The 27,879-nt window shown below is 39.6% G+C and overlaps 1 protein-coding gene across 5 annotated transcripts in view; it reads right to left on the bottom strand.

Moving 5' to 3' along the window:
• The window catches only part of CUL1 (cullin 1), a 69,670-nt gene that overhangs the window by 24,028 nt on the left and 17,763 nt on the right, over positions 1-27,879 (bottom strand). For 2 of the 5 annotated variants that reach the window (XM_084786144.1, XM_084786143.1), the window contains exons 2-6: positions 18,632-18,695; positions 18,219-18,519; positions 4,812-4,986; positions 3,992-4,159; positions 79-129 (exon numbers count right to left, since the gene is read on the bottom strand). In XM_084786144.1, the coding sequence (XP_084642270.1) occupies positions 79-129; positions 3,992-4,159; positions 4,812-4,986; positions 18,219-18,358 (534 nt within the window). In that variant the 5' untranslated portion in view covers positions 18,359-18,519; positions 18,632-18,695. Of the gene's footprint in view, positions 1-78; positions 130-3,991; positions 4,160-4,811; positions 4,987-18,218; positions 18,520-18,631; positions 18,696-22,596; positions 22,746-27,879 lie in introns of those variants that run through there. The other 3 variants (XM_084786145.1, XM_084786142.1, XM_084786146.1) reach the window with 2 other exon arrangements.

Raw genomic sequence — 27,879 nt, forward strand, 5'->3', positions numbered from 1 at the left:
GCTTGAGAAGACAAAAGTGGGAGGTTTTTGATTTTTTGTTTTTGAAAGGAACACACACATACATTCCACAGTAGGTACCTGTTTATTCAATGGCCTGAACAAGCAATCTCTCCATGTCACCAATGCAAGCTGGATGAAAAAGGGGAAAAGATGTATTAAATGTCTGTGATTTGCTACGGCTTCCCCAAACTGGTCATATACAATAATTTCACCAAAATTCTTAGGTTACACCTTAGTAAAAAACTACTATCACAATGAAATCAGAGCTACCCTCTTGTAAGTTAATCGCTTTGCACAATATTCACAAACTCACATTTTAACAACAAAGTTCAGAAAGAAAATTCTGATTTAAGGAGGATAGTTGTATCAGTTTAAATAGCCAGCAATAGATTGAAACTTTAAATGTATTCCCTGGGTCCAACAATTTTTGACCAGATAAACCTGATAAAAGTAATTCCTGTCACTAACAGTTTCCTGACACATCAAGATAAAGAGATTATAATAATCTTCCAACTTTTATATCTTGATTGTATATTTTAAATGCAGTTTCTTATATATAAATTAAAACCTCCCATTGTACTTTGTGTCTTCATGTGACTGTGTGAGACACATGTTTTCGTGTGAACAAGGTATACGCTCACATGTGCATCTGAAGATGTGCACACATGGATGGAGACCAGAAGATATTGGATGCCCTGCCCTATCATTTTCCACCTTATTCCCTTGAAACAAAATCTCTTGCTGAACCTGAAGCTAGGCTGGTGGCAGCAAGCTCAGGGAAAGCATGGCTTTTTATCTGAACCCAAGTGTTCTTTTCTGAGCCATCTCCCAGCGCCTGATATGTGCATTTTAACCTGAATGTATAAATATCATGGTCTACTTTCTGTTCCTAAACTTCCCACAAGTATTATATTGATTAATTACTGAAAAGATGGTCTCTGAACGAAAAAAAGTTAAAATTTAAGCATAGTTTTTAAACTTTTGTTAGGAGAGATATTAGAAAGTTAAAGCAAAGTTGAAATTTACAACACTTTAACATATAAAGTGTAGAGAACTGCTTTTTTTTTTGAGAACTGTTAATTAAACATAAATGTCAATAGTTTTATTTTTATTTTTCCCCAATTTAACTAGAGATAAAATAAGTTTGTAAAGACAAAACACTATATATATTTAATTTTAATCTATGCAAAGTATTTTCCAAGTAGTGTCTCCATAAAATAAATGCAATAAAAGCAACATTTAAGGTAGGTTTTTTGTTTGTTTGTTTCTGTCTGTTTTTCCCCCTATGTAGCTCTGGCTGGTCTTACTGAGATCCACCTGCCTCTTATCCGAGAGCTGAGATTAAAGGCATGCACTGGCAGGCCCAGCATTATTGGGCTTCTTGACTGTGGTGTGCCACTGTGCTGGAAGGCTCAGCCTCAACTGTCCAGGAGGAAAGTAACCTGGAAAGGTTATGTAGCCCTAGTCCCTCTTCTTCAGCCCTCAGACAGGAGTAAAGAGGCAGTGAAAATATCAGGCTATGGTTATTAGCTTCTAACAGAACCCCTATACTTTAAAAAAAAATCATTTTGTTCTAACTACTTTATAAATTAATTACCAGCCCCAACCTTAGACGATCTGACTTTATCCTTTGAAGTAATAAAGTCAGAGAGCAAAAGAAGACAGAAGCGGTGAAGGCAAACTAAAGAAACTTCAGAGCAGGTTAGTGGAAACAAGTATGCTGGCAGCACTTCAGCACACTAACAATGAAAGCAACTTATATTCTCTGGGTGACTTGGAAGGAAACCAACAATTCTCTCTAATTAAAAAGAAAAAAGATTATAAAAGAGTTAAAGCCTTATAGTTTGTCATGAAGTCACTACATGACAAAGCAGTCACATTTGTTGGAGACTCTGGGCCTATAACAAAACCACAGGTTATACTGCTCCCCATGGCTTTGACACAAACAAGCAAATGAGCATGTCTTGAAGCAGCACACTTGTTACATAGATGAGAATACTGTTTCTAGGTGGGGTCATTGATTGTCCTCTGCTGGAAATTATGACTGCACATTGCATTTCCAAACAGTAGCTATGCTATTGGATGACACAGAAAGTGTGGGTTATGAAAGTAGATTTAAAAAGTAATGAAAGTGGTTGACTCTTGTCTACTTAGTTACTTGAGACAGGGTGTCATTATGTAGTGATGGCTGGCATTTCTAAGTAGTACAGGCTAGCCTTGAACTCAGAGATATCCTCCTGCCTCTTCCTCCCAAGCACTGGGATTAAAAGTGTGTGACGCCATGTCTGGCTGAATCTTGAGAAACAGAGTATACTGGTACTTTTTATTTAACTTGTGGATAGTGAAAAAGCAGGAATAATCTTTAGGAGCCTGTAATGCTGCTGTAAAGCATACACATGGAACTTAGGTCAGGAGGTTTCCAAAAGGAAATCAACCACACTGAGTCCCACTCTGCAAACTTTAAAAGAGGGAAGCACATTAGCCATTCCATGATGGACAGAGTTCAAACATGTTCAAAAGGATAAATATACAATTTTTGTCAGTTAAGATGTATTAAAGAAAGGAAAAATACAAAAACTTCAATTCAAAGAACTGAACCTAGAAAATGTTAAAGCCACATAATTAACTGGGTAAGGTGGTTGGTACACACCTTTAATCCTAGCACTTGGGAGGCAGAGACAGGCGTCTCTGTTTGAGGCCTGATCTACAAAGTGAAGTTCCAGGCCAGCCAAGGCTACAGTGATACCTTGTTTTAAACAAAGAGAAAACCAAACCAACCAAATAAAAACCTACCTAACTATAAAATAAAGTGTCACTATGAAGTACAACTGGTGTACAGAAACTGAGCTCTGTAAGTATTAAAAAGTCCTGCACCTATTTTTCACCTAATTTTGTCAAAGCAAAGCAACAGACTATTGCTTTTATAACACAACATCAGAAACTGTCATTTTAATAAGTGACCCCAAAAGGTTTGGATCTGACACACATCCATGAGGAGACTAATGTTCTCAATGACTATTCCTTCAATTTCTATAAAACAGTGACTCTCCATGACACTGCTTATGTGGAGAAGTGTTTATTTAGTGTGTGTGCACGACTGTGGTGTGTGTAGAATCTAGAGGACAGCTTCTGCTGTTGTTCCTCAGGACTATCCACTATGGCCTGTACCTGTCAGAATGATAGGCTGGCCGGCCAGTGAGCAGCCTGTGTCTGCCTCCGCAGCACTGCAATTACAAACGTCAACAGCATGCTCTTTTTACACAAGTTCTGGAGACTGAACTCAGGTCCTTATGTTTACAAAGCAAGTATTTTATTGACTACGCTATCACCCCAACTCTGTGGAGTTTTTCATCTTTATTTATTTATTTTTTCAGACAAGGTCTCATTTAGTCCAGGTTGTCCAGGAACGTGTTACACAGCAGAGAATAACTCAAACATATGAGTCTCTTACCTCTCCATCTTAAGTGCTAGGATTACAGGTGTGTGTCCAGGGCAGTACAGCAGACTGAACCCAGGACTTCATACACACTAGGCAAGTACTCTGCTAACTGCCCCCACCACTGACTCCTCTCTAAAGTCTCAAGCCTAGGAGGTCTGAGAATCTGCATCTCTACCATGTTGCTAGGGGACACTGATGATATAAATTTAGAGGTCATTCTTGAAGAAAGCAGAAGGCCTAAAACAAGAACCTTGAGGACCAACGTAAAAATTAATTCAGGGTCCTCTCTCAAATACAGAACTCTCAGATCAAGAAAGGGTATGAAGGTCCAGTTAAGAGCTTAATCCTGATTCGCAGGCCAGACTCTAGTGCTAAAACATAAGCAGTTCCAGGCAAAGCATGAGAGTCGGCCAACTAATGGAAGATACTTTAAAAGCAAACAGAACTGTTTAACTGTATTTGTTTTACAGTATTTCCTACCTCTCTACTTTCTTGACACAACATATTTAAAGGTTATTTATCCTTTAAAAAAAAAACCAAAAACCAACTTACTGAATAGATTTCATATATTCCTTTCCGTCCTTCGTCACATTCACGGCGAACCCAATGTCTATTGAGGTAGGCACAGATTCCATTCAGCACTTTGCTAGAGAATCGGTAATCTTCCCACTGCTGAGTGTAGAACTTCAGAACACTCTCATCCATTAAATCTTCTCCATCCTAAACACAAGTTCACTAAGGCTTTAATGTGAGTAGTTTATCACATAATCAAGACAAAACTTATTGGAAAAGCGACTGCAGCAAGACACTTCATGAAATGAAAGTGGTACATTAGTTATAACTTACTAGTCAGTCAACTATAGTCTGTTACAATGTGTTTCCATTTAGCTTATAAAATAATTAAGAAAAAAACCCATTTTTTATAGTACGCACAAAACATTGCGCATCATCTAAGTCAACTTTAAAAATGTAAATTGTATACATAGAAGAGACTATGAGAACTTTCCCAGGTAGAGAGTAGAAATACCTTCAATAATTGAAGACATCATGTACAACACCAGATGAGGGAACTACCTGACCACCCAATGGCTGCGTGTAAGGGAACCCACTTCGTTTGTTACAGAGCAAACTACTAAAGGTCAAAGGCAGATGGCTAAGGTAAAAGGTTCACCACTGCCCAAGCAATGGTTTGTGCTAACGAGCCTCTAGCTCACAGGATGTGGATAGCTGTAGCAATAGGCAACCCAGTCTAGGCACTGTATCAATCTAAAGCAGCGAACATGACAGAGACGGCCGTCACAGCAAAATCACTGCACTTAGGGAAAAAAACCCAAACATTTGTGTATGCTTTATTAGCAGTGAGATATCTTACCTTAAGAAGATTTGTCAAGTAATTCTTCAAAAATTCCTTCAACCGCTTATACAACTCCAAGCCAACAAACTGAGCTCCCCCAGGAGTCTGCCCCTTTTTTGACTTGGAAGGAGGGACTCCAGCACCCCGGGCTTGGTTGGACTGATGCACACTAGTACAGTAGTTATAAACATGACTTGGAGAAAGTTAAGGAAATGAACATATATCATAGATGCTGACAGTGATTAATATGAATGTATTTCCTTCTATTTACATATCAATATATTCCTAATATATTGATCAAAACATGCTATAACTAGAATGGGAAAAGATGCCAATCACACTACTGATAAAGTTAAAAGACAGCAAGCCCAATCACAAGGATATCCCACAGGCCTGGAAAGCAAATGAACATTCCTGAAAGACTGCCAAGAAAACCCCCAAACCTCTAAGATTGCCTAACATGATTGACTTTGTGGAAAATGTCCTAAAAACCCCAACAGGTTGGAAAGGTTGCAAATGATACGGAAAAAAAACTGCAATATTGAAAACAAAACAAAACAAACAAACAAAAAAAAGCGAATACTAATCAAAGTCAACGATGCTTGGCTACAAATAACATATCCAGAAGCATACATTAGAAATACTGAAATAGCCAAAACATTATTTTCAGATGACTCAGAAATACATTCTGTGAATGAAAGGAAAGGACACACAGGAGAGTGACATCTTCATACAACAGTCATAGATGTCTAAAACTGGACAACAGAGGCATGTAAATTATAGAACTAGAGTAAAAGGCTCAACCAGTTTGTCTCTACATAGGAGCATGACAGGACTTGGGATGGGGAGGAGAAAGCCAGAGTATTGCCTCTGTAAGGACCATTTTGACAACTACTACTGTCAGACAGGGAGAGCTTTAAATAAGACACACAGTCATAAAACATACTGTTCTTCTGTGCTTAAGAATTTACTATATAAAGATACTTCAAAAATAAATGGGTAAAATATTATTTAATAAGTGACATTAAGAACACTTCAATATAGATCACAATGAATCAACAAAAATATATAAACTAAAAGAATAAAACCAAGACGACACAGGAATACCACTTACCTGTTCTCAGGCTGAAGATGACTTTTACAAACAAAACCACAAATGTCTAATCTGAAAATCTGAACAGGTTAAAGTAAAACTACTTTCAAGGAAGAGTTTGTATCTTCAGCAAATTCATTTGAGCTGGGGCTATACAGCTTAGTGGTAGCCCAGTTGCCTATAAAGGTCCTGCTTAATACCCAGTACCATAAAAAACATAAATAAAAACAATGCGGGGGTGGGGTGGGGTGGGGCAAAGTATACTACAGACAAGAGAAACTGACAGCCAAACAGTTAATAAAATACCCAACTGCAGTTCTTTACTGAAGAACCACAACTTAAAGCAGCAGATCATTACATGTTGCAGTGGTTCAAAAACTACAGTAAGTATCTTCTGCTCATGATGTAGTAGTGCCGCACACAAGCAATCCCAGCAGCATATAGGCAGTTGAGAGCAGGAGGATCAGGAGTTCAGGCTCATCCTCAGAAACTACTAGTTGAAGCTAGTCTATGTTACAGGAGACTGAAGAGGAGTGGGAAGGGAATGGGAGGAGATGGGAGAAGAGAGAAATTCAAGTAGTCCCAGAGGAAGAAAAACATGAAAAAACAAAGGTAAGAAAAAAAAAATCAACCTATTCGTTATAATTAAGTTTATCCATAGACTACACTACAATCAAAGGCAGAGGGTCAGAAGGGACAGAACTGTAAGACCACTCACTGTTCATACAAGACATAATATAAACAAATGTCACAAATACTCAAAGTATATGGCTAGGAAAGACCGCCACATCACCAAACAATGAAATCTCAGAGATCTTAAAAGGGCTGTTCCATGATAACAAAAGTAGTAATTAATTGAAAAGACCTAACTATAAGCAATTTTCCTAGTAACAGCTTCAAAATACATGAAACAAAGTCTGTTAAAAAGAAACACTTCTATAATCATGTAAGTTTTTTGTTTGTCTGTTTGTTTTTGGTTTTTCGAGACAGGGTTTCTGTGTAGCCTTGGCTGTCCTGGACTCACTTTGTAGACCAGGCAGGCCTCGAACTCACAGCAATCTCCCGGCCTCTGCTTCCTGAATGCTAGGATTAAAGGAGTGCACCAGCAGATTCTAATGTCTCAGTAACTAGAGCAAAGAAAAAGTATCAAGTGAAGGATAAATGATCCAATACCACTATCAATATCTTTCACTTAATGCTACATCCAGCAGTATGTTGGTAAACTGGCTTTTGTGCTGATTTTTTTGTGAAGTCTCTTCAACAAATGGTGCTCAGACAACTGAATAACCACATACTCAAAAATTAAGCTGGACCCTAACAGAGGTGGAAGGAGGGAGATGGTAAGTTCCATGACAGACTGAACTGCACAATGGGACAGCTGAAGCATCTGCAATGCAAACTTGGGTTCCATCTCCAGTACCCAAATAAAAAAGGTCAGGAGTGCTGGCACTGTGCAGGGGTATGCAGGATCATCGTTGGGGCTGCCAGACACTTGAGCCAAATAATGGAATCTTACACCAGCTTTTTAGTCTCAAAAGATAAGGTGGATAGTGACTGAGGAAGACAAATGACATCAACCTTTAGCCTCCATACACATGTATGTATGTGCACCTATAAATGTGAGTGCGCGTGCACGTACACACAGAGATATGTATTTAATAAGATAAACAATTTCAGAAAACAAACTTAACTGAGGGACTGGAAACATGGCCCAGTGTTTAAGAGCACTCACTGCTCTTCTAGAGGACCCGAGTTTAGCTCCGAGAACCCCAGTCAGGTGGCTCACAACTGCCTATGATTCCTGTTCTGGGGAATTCTGGACTCCATAGGCACCTGTAATGTAGCATACACTCACACAGAAACACACAAAATAAAACAAAACACAACTGGGGGCTGGAAAGATAGTTCAGCCATTACTTGATTGAGAGCACCAGTGGCTCTTTAGAAAACCCAGGTTTGATTCCTAACCCCCACGTGATGACTTAGCCACATGAAGTTCCGGTTCCAGGGTATCAGACATGTTCTTCTGGCCTGCATGGGCTCCTACATGCATGTGGTTCACAGATACTCACTCACGTTCATGCATACAAATCAAACAGTATGTTTTTCAAATGACCCACAAAGTAAAAAATATCTATAAGCCATAATCTGAGATCGAGCCCTTAAGTAAAATATATAAAGAACTCTTAAAATACAGTAACAAAAGGATAAATAATTCAATTGAACATAAGCAAAAAAGATCTAGCAGAGATATTAATGGCCAATAAACACATGAAAAGATCCTTAATACTATTAACCTCCAGGGGAGTGCGAATCAAACCACAATGAGCTAGTACTTCGTGTTCACTAAAATAGCTAAAATTAGAAACAAAAGTAAGAACGGACCAAAATGGGAAGAAATAAGAGCTGTCATCTATTGCTAGTGGGTAAGCAAAATGATGCAGCCACTTTATAAGTCAGTTACGCAACTGTATCAAAACACACACACACGAACAAAAGAGACAGTGAGAGAGCGAGAAAGAGAGAGCACGCGTGCGCGCGAGTGCACACATGCGAGCAAGCGTGCATTGGGGGGGGGGGTCATAATAGCACCCAATCTAAAACAACCTAAATGTTCACCAACACACAGAAAGACAAAATGTGATATAGCCATGCATATTGGAATAACTCTACTATAAAAACAAATGGAATGCTGATACATGGTATAAAATGGGTATTTAAAAATAAACTAAGTAGAAAAGAGCTGGTCACAAATCACTTTTAAAGCAAAAGTAAAGTACAATGTGACCCCCCCAAAAGAAATTCAAGAATAAAGAGGAAACATAATATTTTGTCATAAAAATCTAAAAGCCTATAAAACAGATACTTTATGTTGCAAACAATGGACTGACTGTATACTACTGTCAGCCACAGACCATAACAAATCCACACACTTACTTTTTAAACACTGGATTGTTCTTTTCCAAGAATTCCCTCAGTTTCTTTGACAAAAAAGCGAACAGGACCCTCAGCAGCAATCTACACTTTTCTCTCAGAAGTTTGTTAGGGTTTTCTACTAGCAGAGGGTGGGAAATGCTATGAGACAGCGTGGTTCTTTATGTTACAGATCCAAGTTGGATTCAGGCTCCAAAAATGACCCTACCACTTTCCTAACATCAAAGGCATGACTCATTTACCATGGGTTCTTCAGGATTAGTAGGAATTAAAGTCTGTAACAGGATCCTATTGGTGGCCTCTTGCAACAGGTCCTCCCTGAGGCACCTGGCTTATGCTAGGTCTGCTGAAGAACAGCCACAAGAGACACTGCCTCCCCACAGTCCATCGCCAACTCCCCATACTTCACAATGACCTGAAATGGGGATGGGTGCAGTGTGTTCTCTACACCCACCAGCGAGGAAGGACAGGCTGGGCTTCATCAAGTAGCTGCTACCCACAGCTTCGCATACTACTTCTCATTTACATACATTGGGCAATCAGTGTTTTATTTCTAATTATTACAAAACTCAAATCACTTCTATTTTCTAACAAAATCCAAGTAAAGCAACACAACTAAACAGAACCACTTTCCATCCCCTTCTTCCCCAATTGAAGTTCAAAAATTGAAACCTAAACTATTTCTACTGATATCCGTTTAAAAGAGTGCACTGAACACTGTATTAAAAACACTTCTTGGAACTGGAGAGATGGCTCAGAGGTTAAGAGCACTGTCTGTTTTTCCAAAGGTCCTGAGTTCAATTCCCAGCAGCCACATTGTGGCTCACAACCATCTGTAATGTGATCTAATGCCCTCTTCTGGTGTGCAGGCACACATGAGGACAGAATACTATATAAACAATAAATAAATTTATTTTAAATTTATTATTATTTACTTTTTTTGGTTTTTTGAGACAGGGTTTCTCTGTGTAGCCTTGGCTGTCCTGGACTCACTTTGTAGACTAGGCTGGCCTCGAACTCACAGCGATCCGCCTGCCTCTGCCTCCTGAGTGCTGGGATTAAAGGTGTGCACCACCACGCCCGGCTTAAAATTATTTTTAAAAACCCACTTCTTGTTGGGCTAGCAATAAAACTCAGTAGCAGAGGGTTCAATTTGTAGCACCACAAACCAAACCAAACCAAACCCGCTTCTTGCCTTCATCGAGAGGAATGCTTGTGCAAAATTGCAAGAGTGAGAGGCAGAATATCATTGGTATAATCAGACTGGCAAGTCATAAAACAGCTCGTTCTGTTTTGCAATTACATTCATTTCTGAAAAGAAATATCCCACCAAAGCATGTAACACATCTCATGGCATATTTCAAAAGCAAAGTTTATTTGCACTTGATTGTGATAAACTATAGAATTTTTTTTCTTTTTTAAAAGATTCACTTACTTTTATTTTCTGTATAAGTCTAAGTACCTGAATGTATATTGTGCAACTAAGTCTATGCCTGGTGCTTGCAGAAGACAGAAGAAGGTACTGGAACTAGAGCTCCAGGTGGCTGTGAGCTGCTACCACACGGTGCTGGGAACAGAACCCAGACTCTCAGAAGAGCAGCTAGTGCTCTTAACCACTGAGTCATTCTAAAACCTGTTTTAGAATGTTTAATCTGTACATAAAGACTATGCATTAGGTTTTAAAGGAAAGTAGTAAACATGCCACTCCTACGCTAATAAAGAACAACAAGAACAAAAATTGTGCATTAGCCACTTGCGTGGCGGTAACTTCTGTGGAGTATACTATATCAAGAGTTATATAAGAAAAATAAAAACCTATTTTTAAGTGCATGTTTATACTGAAAACTTACAAAGGAAGAGAACTGTCTAAAACAAAACAAAACAATCTCCTACCCCAACACACAGAGCCACTTTCTATCCAGTATAACATATGTACTACCTGTTTCAAAGGCAGAAGAGTTCGCGCAAGGTATCATATGAGCACTAGTCCATGCCAAGTGACAATCTTCAGGGCATCCTTTTGGTGGTACTGGGGTTGAAGACAGCACTTTGTGCAGCTTAGTACAGACTCTAGTACTGAGTTACACTTTCTCACACATTTGATGACTAAATGTAACAGGTCAGGCTGAAGCAGTTTTGATGTTTCTGATTTATCAAAATATGAGGGAGTCAAGCTCATAATTTAGTTACTATTTCTTTAAGGTAGAGTTAAAGATAAATTGATAAGCCATCATATATTTTTATCGTGAGAAATGTGTTTCTAAATTTCTTTTCAGAAAGATCACAGCAATGCTCCCATCTGCACTGTAGGAGCTTATCCCACCTCTCTCCCTAGTATCTCCAGCACTGGCTCTAAACATTTCCTTACAATGTTTTCCACATCACTACATTTTCTTTAAAAAACAAAAACAAAAACAAAAAAAACCTCACTATCACCCGTCATTTCTTTGGAAGTCAGGAGGCTGAGTATTACCCCATGTTTACTAGCTACATTTCTTTATCTGAACTAGTTACTCCCGTTAGAGCCTTAATCTGTATCTGTAGCACTCAGATCGAACCCAAGGCCTCACCCATGCTAGCAAAGTGCCCTACCATTCACTGTGCTATCTCTTCAGTTCCTTTGTGTTTATGTCACAGATAAGACCTCACTAGTTGCCAAGGCTGGCTTTGAACCTGTCAGGACCCTACCTCAGCTTCCTGAGCAGCTAGAATTGGCATGCCAATAGACTTGGCTGAGCCATCCAAAACTCTAGACAAATACAGATCTAATAAAATGGAAGATCGCACTTGACAAAGTTCGGAAAACTTTCCTCTGTTTAGGCTCATCTGATGTAAGCCGTGCTAGCAGGTGATCCATGTCAAATCAGTGTAAGATTCCTAAAGCACAAGATGAAACACCCAAATATGCTTGTTGGTTTAGATGGTTATTATAAAAAAGAATGCAGATAATCAACAATCTGCTTTGGAAACAATCTATTTGTTCTGTTTGATCAGCTTTTCTTTAATTATTTTCTACAAAGGAAAACAGAAACCTGTGGCAGGCAGGCAGAAATAGGAAGCTGTCACCTCCAATACTCTTTCACACCCAAGTGCCTACAGAAGAGACTGAAAGGGAAACTGCAGCCTGAGTAGCAACAGTGGCCAGCAGTGAGAAGGCAACTGTCAGGTTCTGCAGCATTAGGAACCAGCATGTGCTGCAGGTACAAGAGCAGACTGCACTGGGTGAGTAATTAATTATACTAGTCCTAGTGGTACAAATGACTTGCTAAGGTAAACAACCAAGGCTGAAACAGATCAGATCCTTAAGAGTTGCTGGGGGGAAAAAGACTTTAGAAAATCCGGCTGAGAAAACTATTTTCAGTTCACAACACCACTGAGAGAAAAGTAGGAAAGGAAGAGTTTTGAGAATTCATTTAATAGGAAAAGGAAGGACATTAGCACAGTGCTGCCTCAGATGATGCTCAGCAAGCCCAACTGCCATATTAAGAGGATTTCTTTCTGAATGCTGCAACAAAGGCTAGGAAGTAGCTGAGCTTTTTAACTTTTGTATATTAGAATTTTTAAAACTAAAAATTTCCTCAGCCCAGGATAGGACACAATACATAATAACCCTAAGAAATGAACACAAATTTCATTATTTAATTCAAGATCAAAAGAAAAGAATTTTATTTACTCACCTATCTAGAAAATACTTTTAAGTGCACCATTGAGATTTTTTACATCTAAGGCAAAATTGCTTGGAAGTGCTAAATGGACACTCAAGTTGAAAAGGGCTCAAGGCTAAAACTTTTCAGGTATCAGAGTAGCAATAAATTATAATTATCTAATTGGCTGTCCTGGACTTGCTCTGTAGATCAGGCTGGCCTCGAACTCAGGGATCCACCTGCCCCTATCTCCCCAAGTGCTGGGACCACAGGCATGTGCCACCACACCCAGCTCAGTAATTTCTTTAAGCATAGAAAGCTTCTACTCCCTCACAGCCTTATAAAAGCAAAAATAATTACCAAAATCAGATTTAGTGAAAAATTATATACGAAGAAATGTTGAACTGTTGAAATTTAGACAAAAGCCTATCAACTTGAACTTGATCCCTGTGAAGGTAGATGGGAGAAGTACCTTCATGAAGTTGTCTTCCGACCACCACAAGCACACCAAGGAAAATATCCTTCCTCATATCATGCACGCACACTTATACAAATTAAACAATCAATTAAAATAATTCCCCAGGCCCAGGCACCCATAATCTTAGCACTTAGTAGCTGAGGCAGAAGAATCAAGTTTAAGGCTAGTCTGGGCTATCACAATAATGACTTCATCTCAACAAGCAAAATATTTTTTAAAAAAACCAAACAAACAAACCCACGAATAGATCAGCAATGAAGTTTTCTTGATCTCCAAAGTAATGCTGGTCTGCTTTTGTGCACAGCAGAAATCCAACCAGGTATCCTGCTTTACACTGAAATCAGCCTTTTAGCTCTATTACAAACAAGCCAGCCACAAGTCAGACCTATCAAGCCAAACCTTGTGAGCCATATATCTACTCATTGGCAGACTCCATTTTCCTTTTCTCACTTATCTATGACTCAGCAAGTCTCTAACAGGTTTCTACTCAAGAGAATGAGTGAACATATGGTCACTCAACAACTGGTACTGAATGTGCATAGCAATGTGTATAAACAGTAAATACAGGGAAATAACAAAGGCAGAACTGATGAATGCAAAATGTCCATACAGTCAGCCATGAAAGAAATGAAGCTCCACAATATGCAAGGTTGAAGTTTACCAGCATTATGCTAAGTGAAAATTAGCAGACACAGAAGCCATATACTATATAAATGTTCACAGGGAAAGTCCAGAATAGACAAATTCATAGAAACTAGATATGTGGCTGCCAGAGAAGGGGGTGGAGTATGGAGAGTCAACTGCTAATGAGAGCAAGGAGCCTTTCAGGGCTGATGAAAATATCCTAAGGGGGCTGGAGAGTGAGCTCAGCGGTTAAGCGCACCTTGTCCCATAGGCTCTGGGTTTAATTCCCAGCACCCATATAGCACCTCACAGCTGGATCTCAGACATACACAGAGGTAAAACACACACACACAAAATAAAAGTTAAAAGAAAATATCCTAAAAGTAGACACTGATGATTGTTAAAACTAAATATACTGAAAATTGCTGTACATTTCTAAAATGAGTTAATTTTAATTAACTGTTCAATTAAGCTGTTACTACTTAAATTAAAAAAAAAAGACTGTATTATTTGTATGTGTGTGCCCATTGGAGGTCAGAGGAAGGTGTTGGGATCCCCTGGGGCTGGAGGTACAGGCTATTGTGAGCTGCTCAATATGGATGCTGGGAGGCGAACTCAGGTTCTATGGAAGATCAGAAAATGCTCTTAACCACTAACCATTTCTCTAGCCCCAAGCTTTTAATTAACTTTATTTTTTTTAAGATAGGGTCTCACTGTATGGTCCTGACTGGTTTGGAATTTGCTAGGTAGACCAGGCTGGTCTCAAACTGAAGAGAGGTTAGCTTGCCTCTGCCTACTGAATGCTGGGATTAAAGGTGTGCACCACTATACCTAGTAGTCCATATTTTAACTATTTTGTGTTTATTTTAGTGGGGGTAGGGGAAGCGTGGCATACATACTTCAGCATGCCTATAGAGGTCAAAGGGCAATTTACAGGAGTTGGTTCTTAACTTTCACCATGTAAGATCCAAGGACTGAACTCAGGTTGTGAGGCTTGGTAGCAAGTGCCTTTATTAACTGAACCATCTCGTCAGCCCAAAGCTGTTTTTGTTTTTAAACTTCTTAAAATTTTAAATTATATGTTTATCTCTGTCTGTATGTCCATAAGAGTGGGATTGACTGAGAAGATCAGAGTGAAAGCCCCTGGAGCTGGCATCAGGTGGTTGAGTGCTGGGAACTCAACTCAAGTCTCTGCAAGAGGACTATGATCTCTTAACTTTGAGGTATCTCTCCAGCCCCTAAAAGCTGCTATTTTTAAAGATGTCCTACAGAATAAATGCACTTAAATATAAAAAGATGTATATTATGCATATACATACATTTTAATTTGGATGCAGTTTCATCTATATTTATTTATCTAGGTTATTTTAGTATTCTAAAATTGAAATATTTGAAATATCACATAACATATTTTGATAAGTACTGATATATACTAACTTTTTTTGTTTTTTGTTTTTTTTGTTTTGTTTGTTTGTTTTGTTTTTGAGACAGGGTCTCTCTGTGTAGTCTTGGCTGTCCTGGACTCTCTTTGTAGACCAGGCTGGCTTCGAACTCACAGCGATCCGCCTGCCTCTGCCTCCCGAGTGCTGGGATTAAAGGCATGTGCCACTACGACCGGCTTATACCAACATTTTAAACTTACATCCCAATATAATGTGCAACTGTAAAAGTTCTGGAATTAGTATCAATCTGCTCCATTAAGTTAGCTGAGATTTATTTACTTATAATGTCTCATGTAGTTTATGCAGCCCTGGCACTTGCTATGTTGAAGATGGCCTTCAGCTCCTGATCACCCTCATTCTACCTCCTTAGTGCTGGTAGGATTACAGACCACTACTAAGCCTGACTGGTGAGTTCTAATTTAAATTTTATATTTGTATAGAATCAAGAAACCACAAATTAAGGCTCAGTAGTGTAGAACACTTGTAGCTCTTGCAGAGGACCAGGGTTCAGTTCCTAGTGTAGAGGAATTTTAATTCAGAACATGGCTGCTCTGGAAAGAGAGCACATCCAAAGACCTAACTCTGTGATCTGGCTGGAATATAGACATGTCTTTAATCCCAGGAGATAGAAGCAAGCAGATCTGAGTTCAAGGCCAGCCTGGTATGGAGCAAATTTCAGGTAAAGAAAACCTTAGGTCCAGGTGTGCTGGTACATGGCTGAAATTCCAAACAATGAAAGTAAAGTCAGTTTGTAGAAGGAGGCCCCATGTTCAAAAGTGATGTCTAATTGAGTGGTAGACAAAGTAACGGAATCAGAGAAGAGCAGACAGAATAGGATATGCCCAACTCTCAAGAGGATAGGGAAGCTGCTTAAGGGAGTAGCACAGAGAATGAGGGGGAGGGGGAGAGACAGCTTTACAGAGCGGTTGAAGAGTGAACAAGCTGGACACAGGTGAAGATGGAATGAGCCAGAAAATGAGAAGGAACAAAAAGATTAGAACATACAGGGCCAAGCTGAAAGAAGCCAGCTGGAATCAGTCAGCCTGGAGAGAAGTTTGAGCCAGAACAGCTGTGTTGAACCAGCCAGCCTGAGCTCAGAAAGAACAAGAAAGGATAAGTTTATTTAGCAGTAAGTCTCAAAGGCTGAAAACATTCTAGGTCTAGATTAGATTGTATGGAGCCTAGAAGCTTCCAGGACTAGGCCTACCTTAGCAGAGCCAGAGAGCTTCGGAGACAATTACATCAAGCAAATACAAGTTACTTTTACACTGTAGAGTCATTCACTGTGGTGCCTCACAATCATCCACAATTCCAGTTCCATGAAATCAGGTGCCCTTTTCTGGCCTCCACAGGTACCACACATGGACGTGGTGCACATTACATACATGCAGGTCAAACATTCATATGCAGCAAATAAAAAGAAATCTTTAAAAAACTAAAGTTAACTGTGTCTGACTGTTGTAACAGCAGGAACTATGCCTTTTATAGCCACATGACCTTTGCAAGAGACAGAATAGTGCTTCACATACATCATGAACCAAATCCAATGCAATGCTTTTTGTAATGGTTAATCTCTGTTGTGGACTGGCTGAGGACTCAAGATTACCTAAGAGAAGCACCTCTGGGTATCTGTGAGGGAATTCTGAAAGGATTTACCTGAGAAGGAAGATCCACCTCATGGGGAGCAAAGCATCTTTAGACTGAAGGGAAAGAGGAGCAAGTAGAGCACAAGCACTCATCACACTGCCTGCTGTGGACACTGCTGCCAACAGCCACACACTGCTGCCATCACAGTGCCCACAGTACATCGGCCACATCTTCCCTACTGTGATATACCTGTGAACTCTAAACACATACAAACCCTTCTTTTGTTACGTTGTTTTGTCAGGGCAACTAGGAAAGTAACTACTGGGCTCTCTTAGTACTGTGTAATGCAAACAGGACCATAATAGTCAAGCATTTGTTCTTACGTGTGTCCTTCAAAACTGGTAAAGTCAGAAAAGAAGTATTTTAGGGCTTTGTGGATCAGACTGTTTCTGATACAACTACCCTACTCTCCTGTAACATGACAGCAGCCACAATGAGTATTTAAACCCATTTAGGACAATACTGCTCATGAAACTTTCTGGAATATAGTTTATTATTTAACCATTGAAAACTTAGAAGTATGGCTGTTATTGCTAAGGAGGTGTATATTATAGTTACTCTCAGTGTTTTTAGGTATGGTGGTTTGAATGAGAACAGATCTCATAGGCTCATATATTCCAATGTTTCTTCAGTTGGAACTGTTTCTGAAGGATTAAAAGATGTGGCCTTGTTGGAATAGGTCAGTTAGTGGGAATGGGCTTTGAGGTTTCAAGAGCTCTTATCAGCTCTCCCTGTCACTCCCTCTGCCTCAATTTGTGGATAAGATATGAGCTCTCAGCTCCAGCACCGTATTTGCCTGCTTGCTTCCCATCATGATGGTCATAGAATCAGCTTCTCAAACTCTAAGAAAGCCCTCAACTAAAATTTTCTTTTATAGTTGTCTTGGCCATGGCGTCTCCTCATGGGAACAAAATGAAGAGTAACTAATACAACAGGGTGCACATTACAGGACCTCCCCAAAAGGAAAATCTGAAGCACTACACTATAAAATATGACAATGAATTTGCATAGAATTTACCTGAGTTATACTTTAAATCATCTCTGGATTACTTATAATGCCTGATACAATGTAAGTGCTTCACAAAAGTTGTTATTCTGATCAGGGAATAATGACGAAAAAGAGCTACACGTGTTCTCAAATATGTTCAATGAATCATGAACATAGAACCTGCTTATCTAAGGGGAGGCTATAAAGTTGGCAAAAGCCCTAGCAGGTAGAAGTGCTTGCTGTCAACCCTAAAGACCTAAGTTCAATCCCCAGACCCACACTGTGCTGGCAGATGAACTGACTCTTTAAAACTGTCCCCTATGTGTGTGCTGTACACATGCAGGCACACATGCAAGCACACACATGTAAACATCTGCAGGTACTAGCCAGCACCACCATAAATAACTGTCTAGCCAAATTACATCTGCTAAAAATGAGAAGGGTAAAATGAACTTGTGATTTTATTACAGATAAACAAGGAAGAAAATATGACATAACATCCCTAGTAATTTAAAGAGCATACCACTAAATTACCAAAACTCTAGATACCAACTGAAGCCCAAGCAAGAGGATACGTGTAGAGCTCCATGTATCTGGACTTTGCCATGCTTTGTCTGGTGTACACCTGCTGAATTCCGGCTCTGAGGTCATCCCAGATCTGGTCAAGGCCGATCTGCTTCAGTCCATGAGGATTCTGACTCCTGTTCGATGACATTGTGAGTAATGTTCTGAAGTTGTCCAGTATAGCAATCCTTGTTCAAGATACAGCTAATTCTCCATTAGTTGAAAATAGACAATATCATTCCAAATTTATTCACAGTAGCTCAGAAAGAATGTTCTTTAAGTGTAGAGAGTAAAACTTCATCGCAGGCAAACCTGAAGAAGAAATAACAGAGGACTCATCAATTCTACTTTCTGGGATCAGTAACGGGGCAACATGCAATGTGTGGCTTCAAACGTTCTACTTTCTACATGGAAATAAACTCACTGTTTGGTATGGGTGTAAAATATGTTTAGACATTTCATCCAAAGTTATTTAACCATTAATGTTCCTGAAAAAAGTTGAGAAAAACAAGCATAAGAGACCATTATCATTCTTTTTTTTAAAAGATTTATTTATTTATTATTATGTATACAGTTCTCTGCATGCATATACACCTACATGCCAGAAGATCACATTATAGATGGTTGTGAGCCACCATGTGGTTGCTGGGAATTGAACTCAGGACCTCTGGAAGAACTGTCAGTGCCCTTAACCTCTGAGCCATCACTCCAGCCCCCCCCCTTTTTTTTTTTAAAGATTTTATTTATTATGTATACAGTGTTTGAAGGCCAGAAGAGGGCATTAGATCACATTATAGATGGTTGTGAGCCACCATGTGGTTGTGGGAATTGAACTCAGGACCTTTGGAAGAACAACAGAACAGTCAGTGCTCTTAACCTCTGAGCCATCTCTCCAGCCCCGTCATTCTTTACCTTCTAAAGTCATCAAAGGTTGAAACACAGCACTGGACCTATATAATAGTTAGACAACTCTAAAGAAGACACAGTGGAGAACACTTAGGACACTCCCAGAAAGACAGGAAGAGCTAACTAACAAGTAGGAAATGCAGTGCAGTCTCACTAGTTGCTTGTCAGTTTTAGGAATCCTTTGCTTAGCACTTGGCAAGAAGCTAACAGTGGTAATAACAAAGATGAAAAGGACACAGAGCTTTCTTTTTACAAGGGAATTTAAGAATTATAAAAATTTATAATGTACCTTAGATTCAAGAGTACTGGCTTTGAAGTTCAGCTCACACCTTACTAAGCTTGAACTTCCTAGCCTGCAAGAGGGGGGCAAATTACTTTCCTTACATGGCTGCTGTAAAATTTAAAGAGAACATATATAGAGAATATTAGACAGTAAATGCTTACAAAATGGTTATGGCATCATTAATATGGAAATACTGTAACAATGTGGTTATTATTTCTAAGTGTATGGCACTACTTCAAAACCTAGTTTGTAATGCTTCTGATGTTGGACCAATATTGGACCAATCGAGGGCCTTATGGAATATCATTCTGTATTTAGCTGGTACTTTACAATGTGCACACATTTTGGAATTGTTTATGCACAACACATTAAAATATAGAAGTTTTAAATACATATTTCTAAGAGCAAATAAAAAACACTGAATTCTTTTAATGGCTTCATAAAATAAATGTCAATGAAATAAATGAAACAAGAGACGTCAGTACAGGCTGCCAGTCTACAGATTGAAGCTTGGGATTCCTCCAGTCACCCAGCACACCATTACTCCTCATCTAAATTACAAAGGTCCATACGACACAGGGCCCTTTTAAGGCCCTAGTTGGTCATGCATATAGGTTAAGTTTGACTACTGACACTTCAATCATCTCTAACATTTATATTGTGAACTAAAGGACTGAAGTGTATGAAACCACATCATCATTCCTATCCTAAAAGCATTTTCATACATTCAAATGTGTGTGCTCAATTATGAAATATAATGCAAAATTCCTTCAAATATAAAGAAGCGTTTCCTACACAGCTTCAATCTTCCTTTTACTCACCTTGGGGGAATCACAGTCACACCTTCATTTGATAATCATCAGCATTTAGACCATTGCTACCATCTAACAGCATCAACTCCTACACCGAAATCCCCATCACATTTTTACTATTTCCCCATGGAGAACTTAAATTTGTCCAAACTAAAATCAACTGTGTAGTTACTTCTAATTCCTACCAGCAATGGAGGAAAATATTCTCTAGCACCTGACTTCATTCTCCCTGAGTAGCCCATCTTATAGCTGGGAACACCTTTCAGGACTCTTGCAAGGATTCTGACCAGGAGGCTATTAATGCAGTCAAGGACACTTCACATCAATTTGCTCTCTGCTATTTCCTCTTCCAGTGACCATCACCATTTCGCTAAACTGGACTCTCATACATCTGTCCATCTGTACCCAGCTGTCTCTTCTTAAAGCAGCAGAGCCTGAAACTGTCATCCTAATTCCAAATAAATGGTCAATCCCCAGAATCACATGGTCTTGGCAAATTTGCCTGGCACACAACACATTTTCTATCCCAACGTACACAATATGCTTGGTACATGTATACTCAGTGCAGTGTTTTGTACTCTTCCGTGTGTGTGTGTGTGTGTGTGTGTGTGTGTGTGTGTGTATTCTGTGCCTTAATTTCTAACTACCTGTTCCCTTCTCTAGTTATTCATACTGAGTACTGAGTATTTAAAATTCATAATTAGTCAGAGGTTCTCAAAGATTTCCAAGTCAGTATCTGTGTAAGTGGGTAAGCGTAAAGAACAACTTGTATTTTTTTCTATCCTTCCAGAAACCCAAACCTAAGTCTGAAAGGTACTGTAAAACATAAGCACACTGCAGAAATGTCTAAAGGGCAGATTACAAATTGGTATGGTGCCAGTATAGGTAAACACACTTAAGCTATAGACATTTGTGAAATAAGAGCAGAAAGCCAATTGGGTTGAGAAGGTGATTTGTGATTCAGGCCATAAAAGCCAAGGCCAACCAAGCAATGAACTCTGTCATTTCTTCACTAGGCCTTCAAACTTGCAGGGACCAAGACAGTAAGGTAGCTTGCAGCTAAAGCTAACCCTGTGTTACTTAGCTCTGAGCAGTCTCTCCACACAGAACACCTCAGCAAGTTAGGGCTACCCACCAGACTCCTCCAATAGCCATAAAAGGCTGTGGCTTTAGCGTCTGCCAGCCTAGATCATGTGTGTGCAAATTCAAGTGTGTGTCCCTTAACCTGCCTTTACGCCACCCAATGCTGGTGAGATAAACTGACTGCAAAATTAGAGCAGTAAAGCAGAATATTGGTATCCACAAATGACTGGCTTATTGTCACTGTTGATTTGTCAGAAATACACTATTTTACTAACTACACACCCTCTATCTTGTAAGCCATCAAAACCCTGAAAATCTTAACAGATTTCCTAAGTCAGAGTTCAGACACTTTTAAGAAGTAAAAGTTTCTTATCACACATCCAGAAGGCTGAGAACTCTCCAAAACTTAGTTAATTTCAATTAAATCTTAACAAGACACACTTAGGAAACAGGGCTGTTTTCAAGCACTGTTGGCATGACAGGATTACCAAGGTGGGTGACAAATTTCCACAAGTTGTAGAGAACACATCATCTGCAGATCTGCTAATAATTTGGGAGTGTGTTCCCAACAGCCTGCAGATTAGGTTGCCAGTGAGAGAAATGATGCCATTTCTCTAGCAGCTCTAGCCCCTTACCACTTCAGTGTTCTCCAGGAACCCCAGCCATACAGGCTCCTCCAATTCCTGGAAGACGCACAAGTCACATATTCCTGATAGGCAACCAAGGCACAAAACATCACCAACCAAGGGCAGAGACAGATGACAGAAGCGGCGGTACCTTCATACACGGCCACTGGCTTCTGAAGCCTATGTGAATTACACTAGCTTCCAGTCTTCACTCTTGTCCAAGAACAACAGAATGGAACACAGCAGTCAAAATAAACAGGTCGGGGCTGGGCGTGGTGGCGCACACCTTTAATCCCAGCACTTTCGAGGCAGAGGCAGGTGGATCATTCTGAGTTCAAGGCCAGCCTGATCTATAAAGTGAGTCCAGGACAGCCAAGGCTACACAGAGAAACCCTGTCTTGAAAAAACAAAAACAAACAGGTCTAAGAGACGAGGCTGTATATTCATGGAGAAGGATAGCATCCACTCTGTAAGACCTGGCTATCTCAGCTGCATTAACTTAAAGGTCAGAACGCTATGTGTGTTTCTTCATTACTCCTCTGAAAACCAAGCACCAAAGAATATACATTCTTAAGACTTTTTAGTACATCTCTACTCAAAGGCAGAATTCATAAACTTTAAGGAAACAACTCTTTGCTTATTTCAATTTTTCCCTCAAGCATGCCAAAATGTGACATACCTGCCTTCATTCCTATAAACTGAGACCAAAAACATTTAGCAGATGCTGTTGCTTCTGAAGCCAAAGCTGAGAAGTGGTAAAGTGAGATGATTCAGAGTTGTAACCGGAACACAAGAATCAAAAGTTTTCACAAAAAGACTGTTACTGCTTGGTTAGGTTGATTGCTGCAGAAAAAGAAAAAGAAAAAAAAAAAACTAGAAAGACAAAAACATTACTGTACTTTCTGGGGGGGGGGGGAGGAAGCCTTAACTTAATGAAAAGTACATATAAAAATTTGCCTTTAGATTTAAATAAGACTAAATTTATAGCTTTTCTAGTTTGGTCATTTATCACGCATTCCTGGGTGTAGTGTGCACACTTGTGGATGAAGGCCAGAGGTTAATGTGAGATGTCTTCCTTAACTGTTCTTGATCATACACACCGAGACAGGCATCATCTCTTAAATCCAAAGTTTGCCAATTCAGCTAGTGTAGCCAGCCAGCCATGCCTCTGTCTTCTGAGTGCTGGAATTACAGGTGAAACACCACACCCACTAACATTTACTTGGGAATAAGAATATAAATTCTGGTCCTTACTTCTGTGTGACAAGTGACCTAGTAAGCCATCTCCACAGCCTTAATACAGTAACATTTTAATATGATAAAAATGTAGATGACCCTGAGCATTACTCTATAAAATTATTACTCATTTTCTATCTATTGGTCAAAAGTATGCACAACACCCTGGATAGTATAGTACTTGCAGTGTGGCACATACTTCTGAAATGTACAGTAAAATTATCCAGACCTAGAGAAACTCCAGCATGTGTACGCCAGTCAGGTATTCTGTTACCTGACATAACTTAAAAGAACAAGAATTAATGCTAGTCACAGGTTCAGAGGTCTATCAGGTATCAGGCAGGTAGGGGAGGCTGAGTGCCATCACCTTCACGGGTAGTCTTTTCCCCTTGGTTAATCTTTCCTAGAAAGGCCCTCACAGATATCTCAAAGGCGTGCTTTCCTAATGTCTCAGGTTCTTCTCAAGACAATCAAGATTAGACACTAGAAGTCTACTCCTTATTAGCCTGACACCCAAACATATCTTCCTGGCACTCGAAACACTCGTACCTATCTCATAATGTAAATTGCACTCAGCCCTTCTCCAAGATTCTCCAGTCTTCACAGTTCCAACACTGTCAAAGTCCAAGGTCAAAGTTTCCTCTGACCCTCCAAGCAAACTCAACTGTGAGAACCTGGTAAAGCCAAAAAGAAGTTATACAATTCTAGACTACAATGGCACAGAATAAACACTCCTTTTCTAAAGATTTATTTATTTATTATATATATATTGTTCTGCTTGCATGTACATGTACACGCCAGAAGAGGGTAGCAGATCACATTATAGATGGTTGTGAGCCACCATGTGGTTGCTGGGAATCGAACTCAGGACCCCTGGAAGAGCAGGCGGCGCTCTTACCCACTGAGCCACCTCTCCAGCCCAACACTCCTTTTCTAAAAGGTAAGAGATGGGAGACAGAAAAGGATAGGACCAAAGGAAGATTGTTATCTAGAAGAGGAAGCAAACGTCAGCCATGCCCAGCTGTGTCAATGGGCTTCAGCAGCCCTGTCTGGATGACCTTCCTACCGCAGTCCACCTTGCCTGTGTTAGTGTGGTTTAATCTGTGGCCTCAGCCCTTCCCGACAATGTTCCATGTTCCTGTCATCTCCAACAAGGTTAGACTTCACTTCCAAGTTTTATGCTCTGTAGGAGCTTACTGAAGGGTCTTCATATTCTGTCACTAGTTGCCTGGCCTTCCAAGATTTCTTTTGAAGTGTGGGTAAATTCTCCAAGATCTCATCCTTTGGCACTCTACTTTCTACTGACAGCTCTCTGTATTCTTGGCTCAAAGCAGCCCTGAGTACCTCAGCGACAGCCTGAATCCCACCTGCCTTGAAGTGTCTCTGCCAATTAGTCAGTCACCAATGTATTCCCAATCTCAGGACACAACAAAAATGCAGGCAAGTTCATTACAAAACTGCCATCTGAAACCTACTAAGCAGTCTTTCCTTCCTTCTTTCTACCTGACTTTCTCTCTTAGTTAAAGGAAAGCTATGTTGGTCAACTCAAAACTGGGAGAGCACCACTTTCTTCTTTTAAGCTGCTTACACATCACACCCTTCTTTTTCTCCCTGGGCCCTGAGGTTTCTTTTACAGGCCAAGTCCAGCCTTCAACAAACATTACTTCTGTTTTTCCCACCCTGGTAAAAGAAATGGCTTTGATTCCTTTTGTTCTTATCAACATAAAGTCAGTTTTATTAAGTTTAGTTTTGTGTTATCTCTTAAATCCATTCAGTTCCTTTACACTCATTACTACTATAGGCTGGGCATTATCTCTACCTGGGTCATTAACTAAAGAGTCTTCACTGCTCTCACTGTCACTAATCTGGCCCTTCTAAACTGCTGCCCCAGGAAATCTCTACAGTACAGAAATACACATTTTGTTAAATGATTTAATCTCATCTTCTACAGCCTGCTTTTGATGTACCCCTCCCCCAACCACTTCCAGACTATTCCATCATGTAGAACTGTTGCATGTCCATTATCAACCACAGAAGAAAGAGAACTAATATTTACTACAGGGTACTACACTTTACTGGCCCCAAACAGCACTTTTTGTTTTGTTTCAGAGGCAGGGTCTTACTAAAGTCAAAAAGCCTCCCGAGCAGCAAGGTTTGCAGGTATGCACCACCATACTCCAGGTTCTAATAGAAGCTTGTTTCAGCTCATTTAATCCTTACATTAACTATATTCTCTGCACGACACTCTACATTTTACCAACAAAGAAACTCGGGCTCAGAGATATTAAATAATTTTCCCAAATTACTATATATAGTAATTTGGGAAAATTATTTAATATATATCCCCAAAATATTACTGAATGGACAAGGATTTCAACTTAAAACTTGAAATTCTGGGATCTATTTTCTATCCCCTGCCACATGTTGCTTCCTTAGCAAGGTGGGGCCTCTTATTCTCCTTCCTCAAAGGGCCTGTTTCGAACAGTTACTCTTAATTCAATACTAGCAGCAGGTGCTCCCAAAAGAACCATACAAAAAGACAGCTTAAAGGCTTTATGGTACATGTGTATGGTGACACGTCTATACTTCTGCCAAGTGAGCAGGTCAAAAAGCTAGTAATTGCATGGCCTTGACTTTTACTGATGCTTCCAAAACTATACAAAACTTGTTTGATTGTTCATTAATCATTTTTAATTTTTGCCATTACTGTAAATCCACTTAAGCATACCAGAACACAGACTGGTATGTTGTAAATACAACCTGTGTATTCAAAGCTCAGCATCCTTTCTGTATATCCAATGAGGACAGCATTTGCTATTTTATGTTTCAGTACTGAAATTCAAGGCTCACAAAGCTCTCACTTAAAATTTAGATTATCTCTTTTAAACAAAGTGAAAGGATCTTCTATTCAAACAATTGATCTGAAGCACATAAAAATTCAATCAGGCAATCAGGGCTGACACTGTGGCGCAACTGTAGAATGCTGTTTTATCCCCTGCCCTATCAATTTTGAGTAAAGTGCTAATACCGGCTTTCTACAGACATTAGCCAAGCTTTATCTATAGTTCTTTAGGCCACTTCAAGGTTTTAAGTCAATGGATCTAAGAGAAGAAACAAAACTATGTGTCCAAAGGAGAATAAAGTCAGCTCCTTGAACAACCAAAATCAAATCCTCAAGACATGCAAATATAAATACTTGCAATGCCTTATTTTATCTCTTTCCAAGTGAGCAAATAGCTACAGAATTTAAGGAAATACCTAGTTAAAGCAAACTTTGCATGTGGCCTGTCAATTCCAATAAGTTATCTACTCCCTCCAAAACTCCAAAAAACATAAGTCTATACAAAAATGTTTACATTAATGTTCATGGCACATTAACAGCCAAAGAGTCAAAAAAGTTCAATTCAAATAACCATTGATCAACAAGTGAATGATAAGCAAAATATAAGGCAGTTCTACTATTAAATACTACTGATAATTTAAAACATGAAGTACTAGGGACTGGTGAGATGGCTTAGTGGTTCATAGTTCTTGCTCTCTGGCAGGGAACTCAGGTTTAGTTCTTAGCACCGATAGGCAGCTCACAACCACCTGTTCTCCAGTTTCAGGTGATCCAATGACCTCTTCTGGCCTCCAGGGGCCCTGGAACACAGGCGGTACCCATACATAATTACAGGCAAAACACCCACACACAAAATAAACTTAAAAAAAAAAAATGACGTACTAGCTGGGCATGGTGCTGCACACACTTGTAATCCCCACATTCAGGGAGGCAGAGGCAGGTGGATCTCTGTGAGTTTGAGGCCACCCTGGTCTACAAAGCAACTCCAGGACAGCCAGGGCTCTGTTACACAGAAAAAAAAAACAAACAAAACTGTCCCCCGCCCCAAAAAAGTACTGATACAGCAAGGATGAACCCTAAAAATAGAGCAATCAAGTGGATGTGAGTTAATGCTTTGTATTATGTAAAATGTCCAGAAGAAGCATCTCTAGACAGAAAGTATATTAGTGAGTGTCTAGGTCAGGGGTGGAACGACTGCAAACAGGCACAGAAATCTTTTAGGCTGTAGAAACATTCTGAATTAGATGCAGTCTTGGCTGCATAACTCTAACTTTCCTAGAGATAATTTAATTATAAATTTAAACAAGTGTGTTCTATTCTTTCTTTTTTCTTTTCTTTTTTTTTTTTTTTTTGAGACAGGGTTTCTCTGTGTAGCCTTGGTTGTCCCGGACTCCCTTTGTAGACAAGGTTGGCCTTGAACTCACAGTGATCCGCCTGCCTCTACCTCCCGAGTGCTGGGATTAAAGGCGTGCGCCACCACGCCCGGCCACAAGTGTGTTCTATACATATATAACACTTAAAGTTATTAAAGGGGAAAAGGGAGACTAGAGCGATGATGGCTCAGCGGTTAAGAGTACTGGCTATTCACTCATAAGACCTGGCTTTGGGTCTCTGTGCCCAAATGGCTCTCACAACCATCCTTACCTAACTCTAATTCCAAGGAATTCAGTGCCCTTTTCTGGCACCCTTGGGCACCAGACACAAATTAAGGCAACACATTCATACACTAGAATAAAAATAAACTTAAACATTCTAGTTTTAAATCTGTATGAGTTGTTTAGTTCATTCACAGAAATAAGTATATCTCTACAAGATGCCTTTAGTTCTACATACATGTGTTTTAACCTACCACTATGAGTCAGCTTACGGGGAGTCCTCCAACTT

This window comes from Acomys minous, assembly GCF_964271855.1.
Source record: "Acomys minous genome assembly, chromosome: 6".
NCBI classification, from domain to species: Eukaryota; Metazoa; Chordata; class Mammalia; order Rodentia; family Muridae; genus Acomys; species Acomys minous.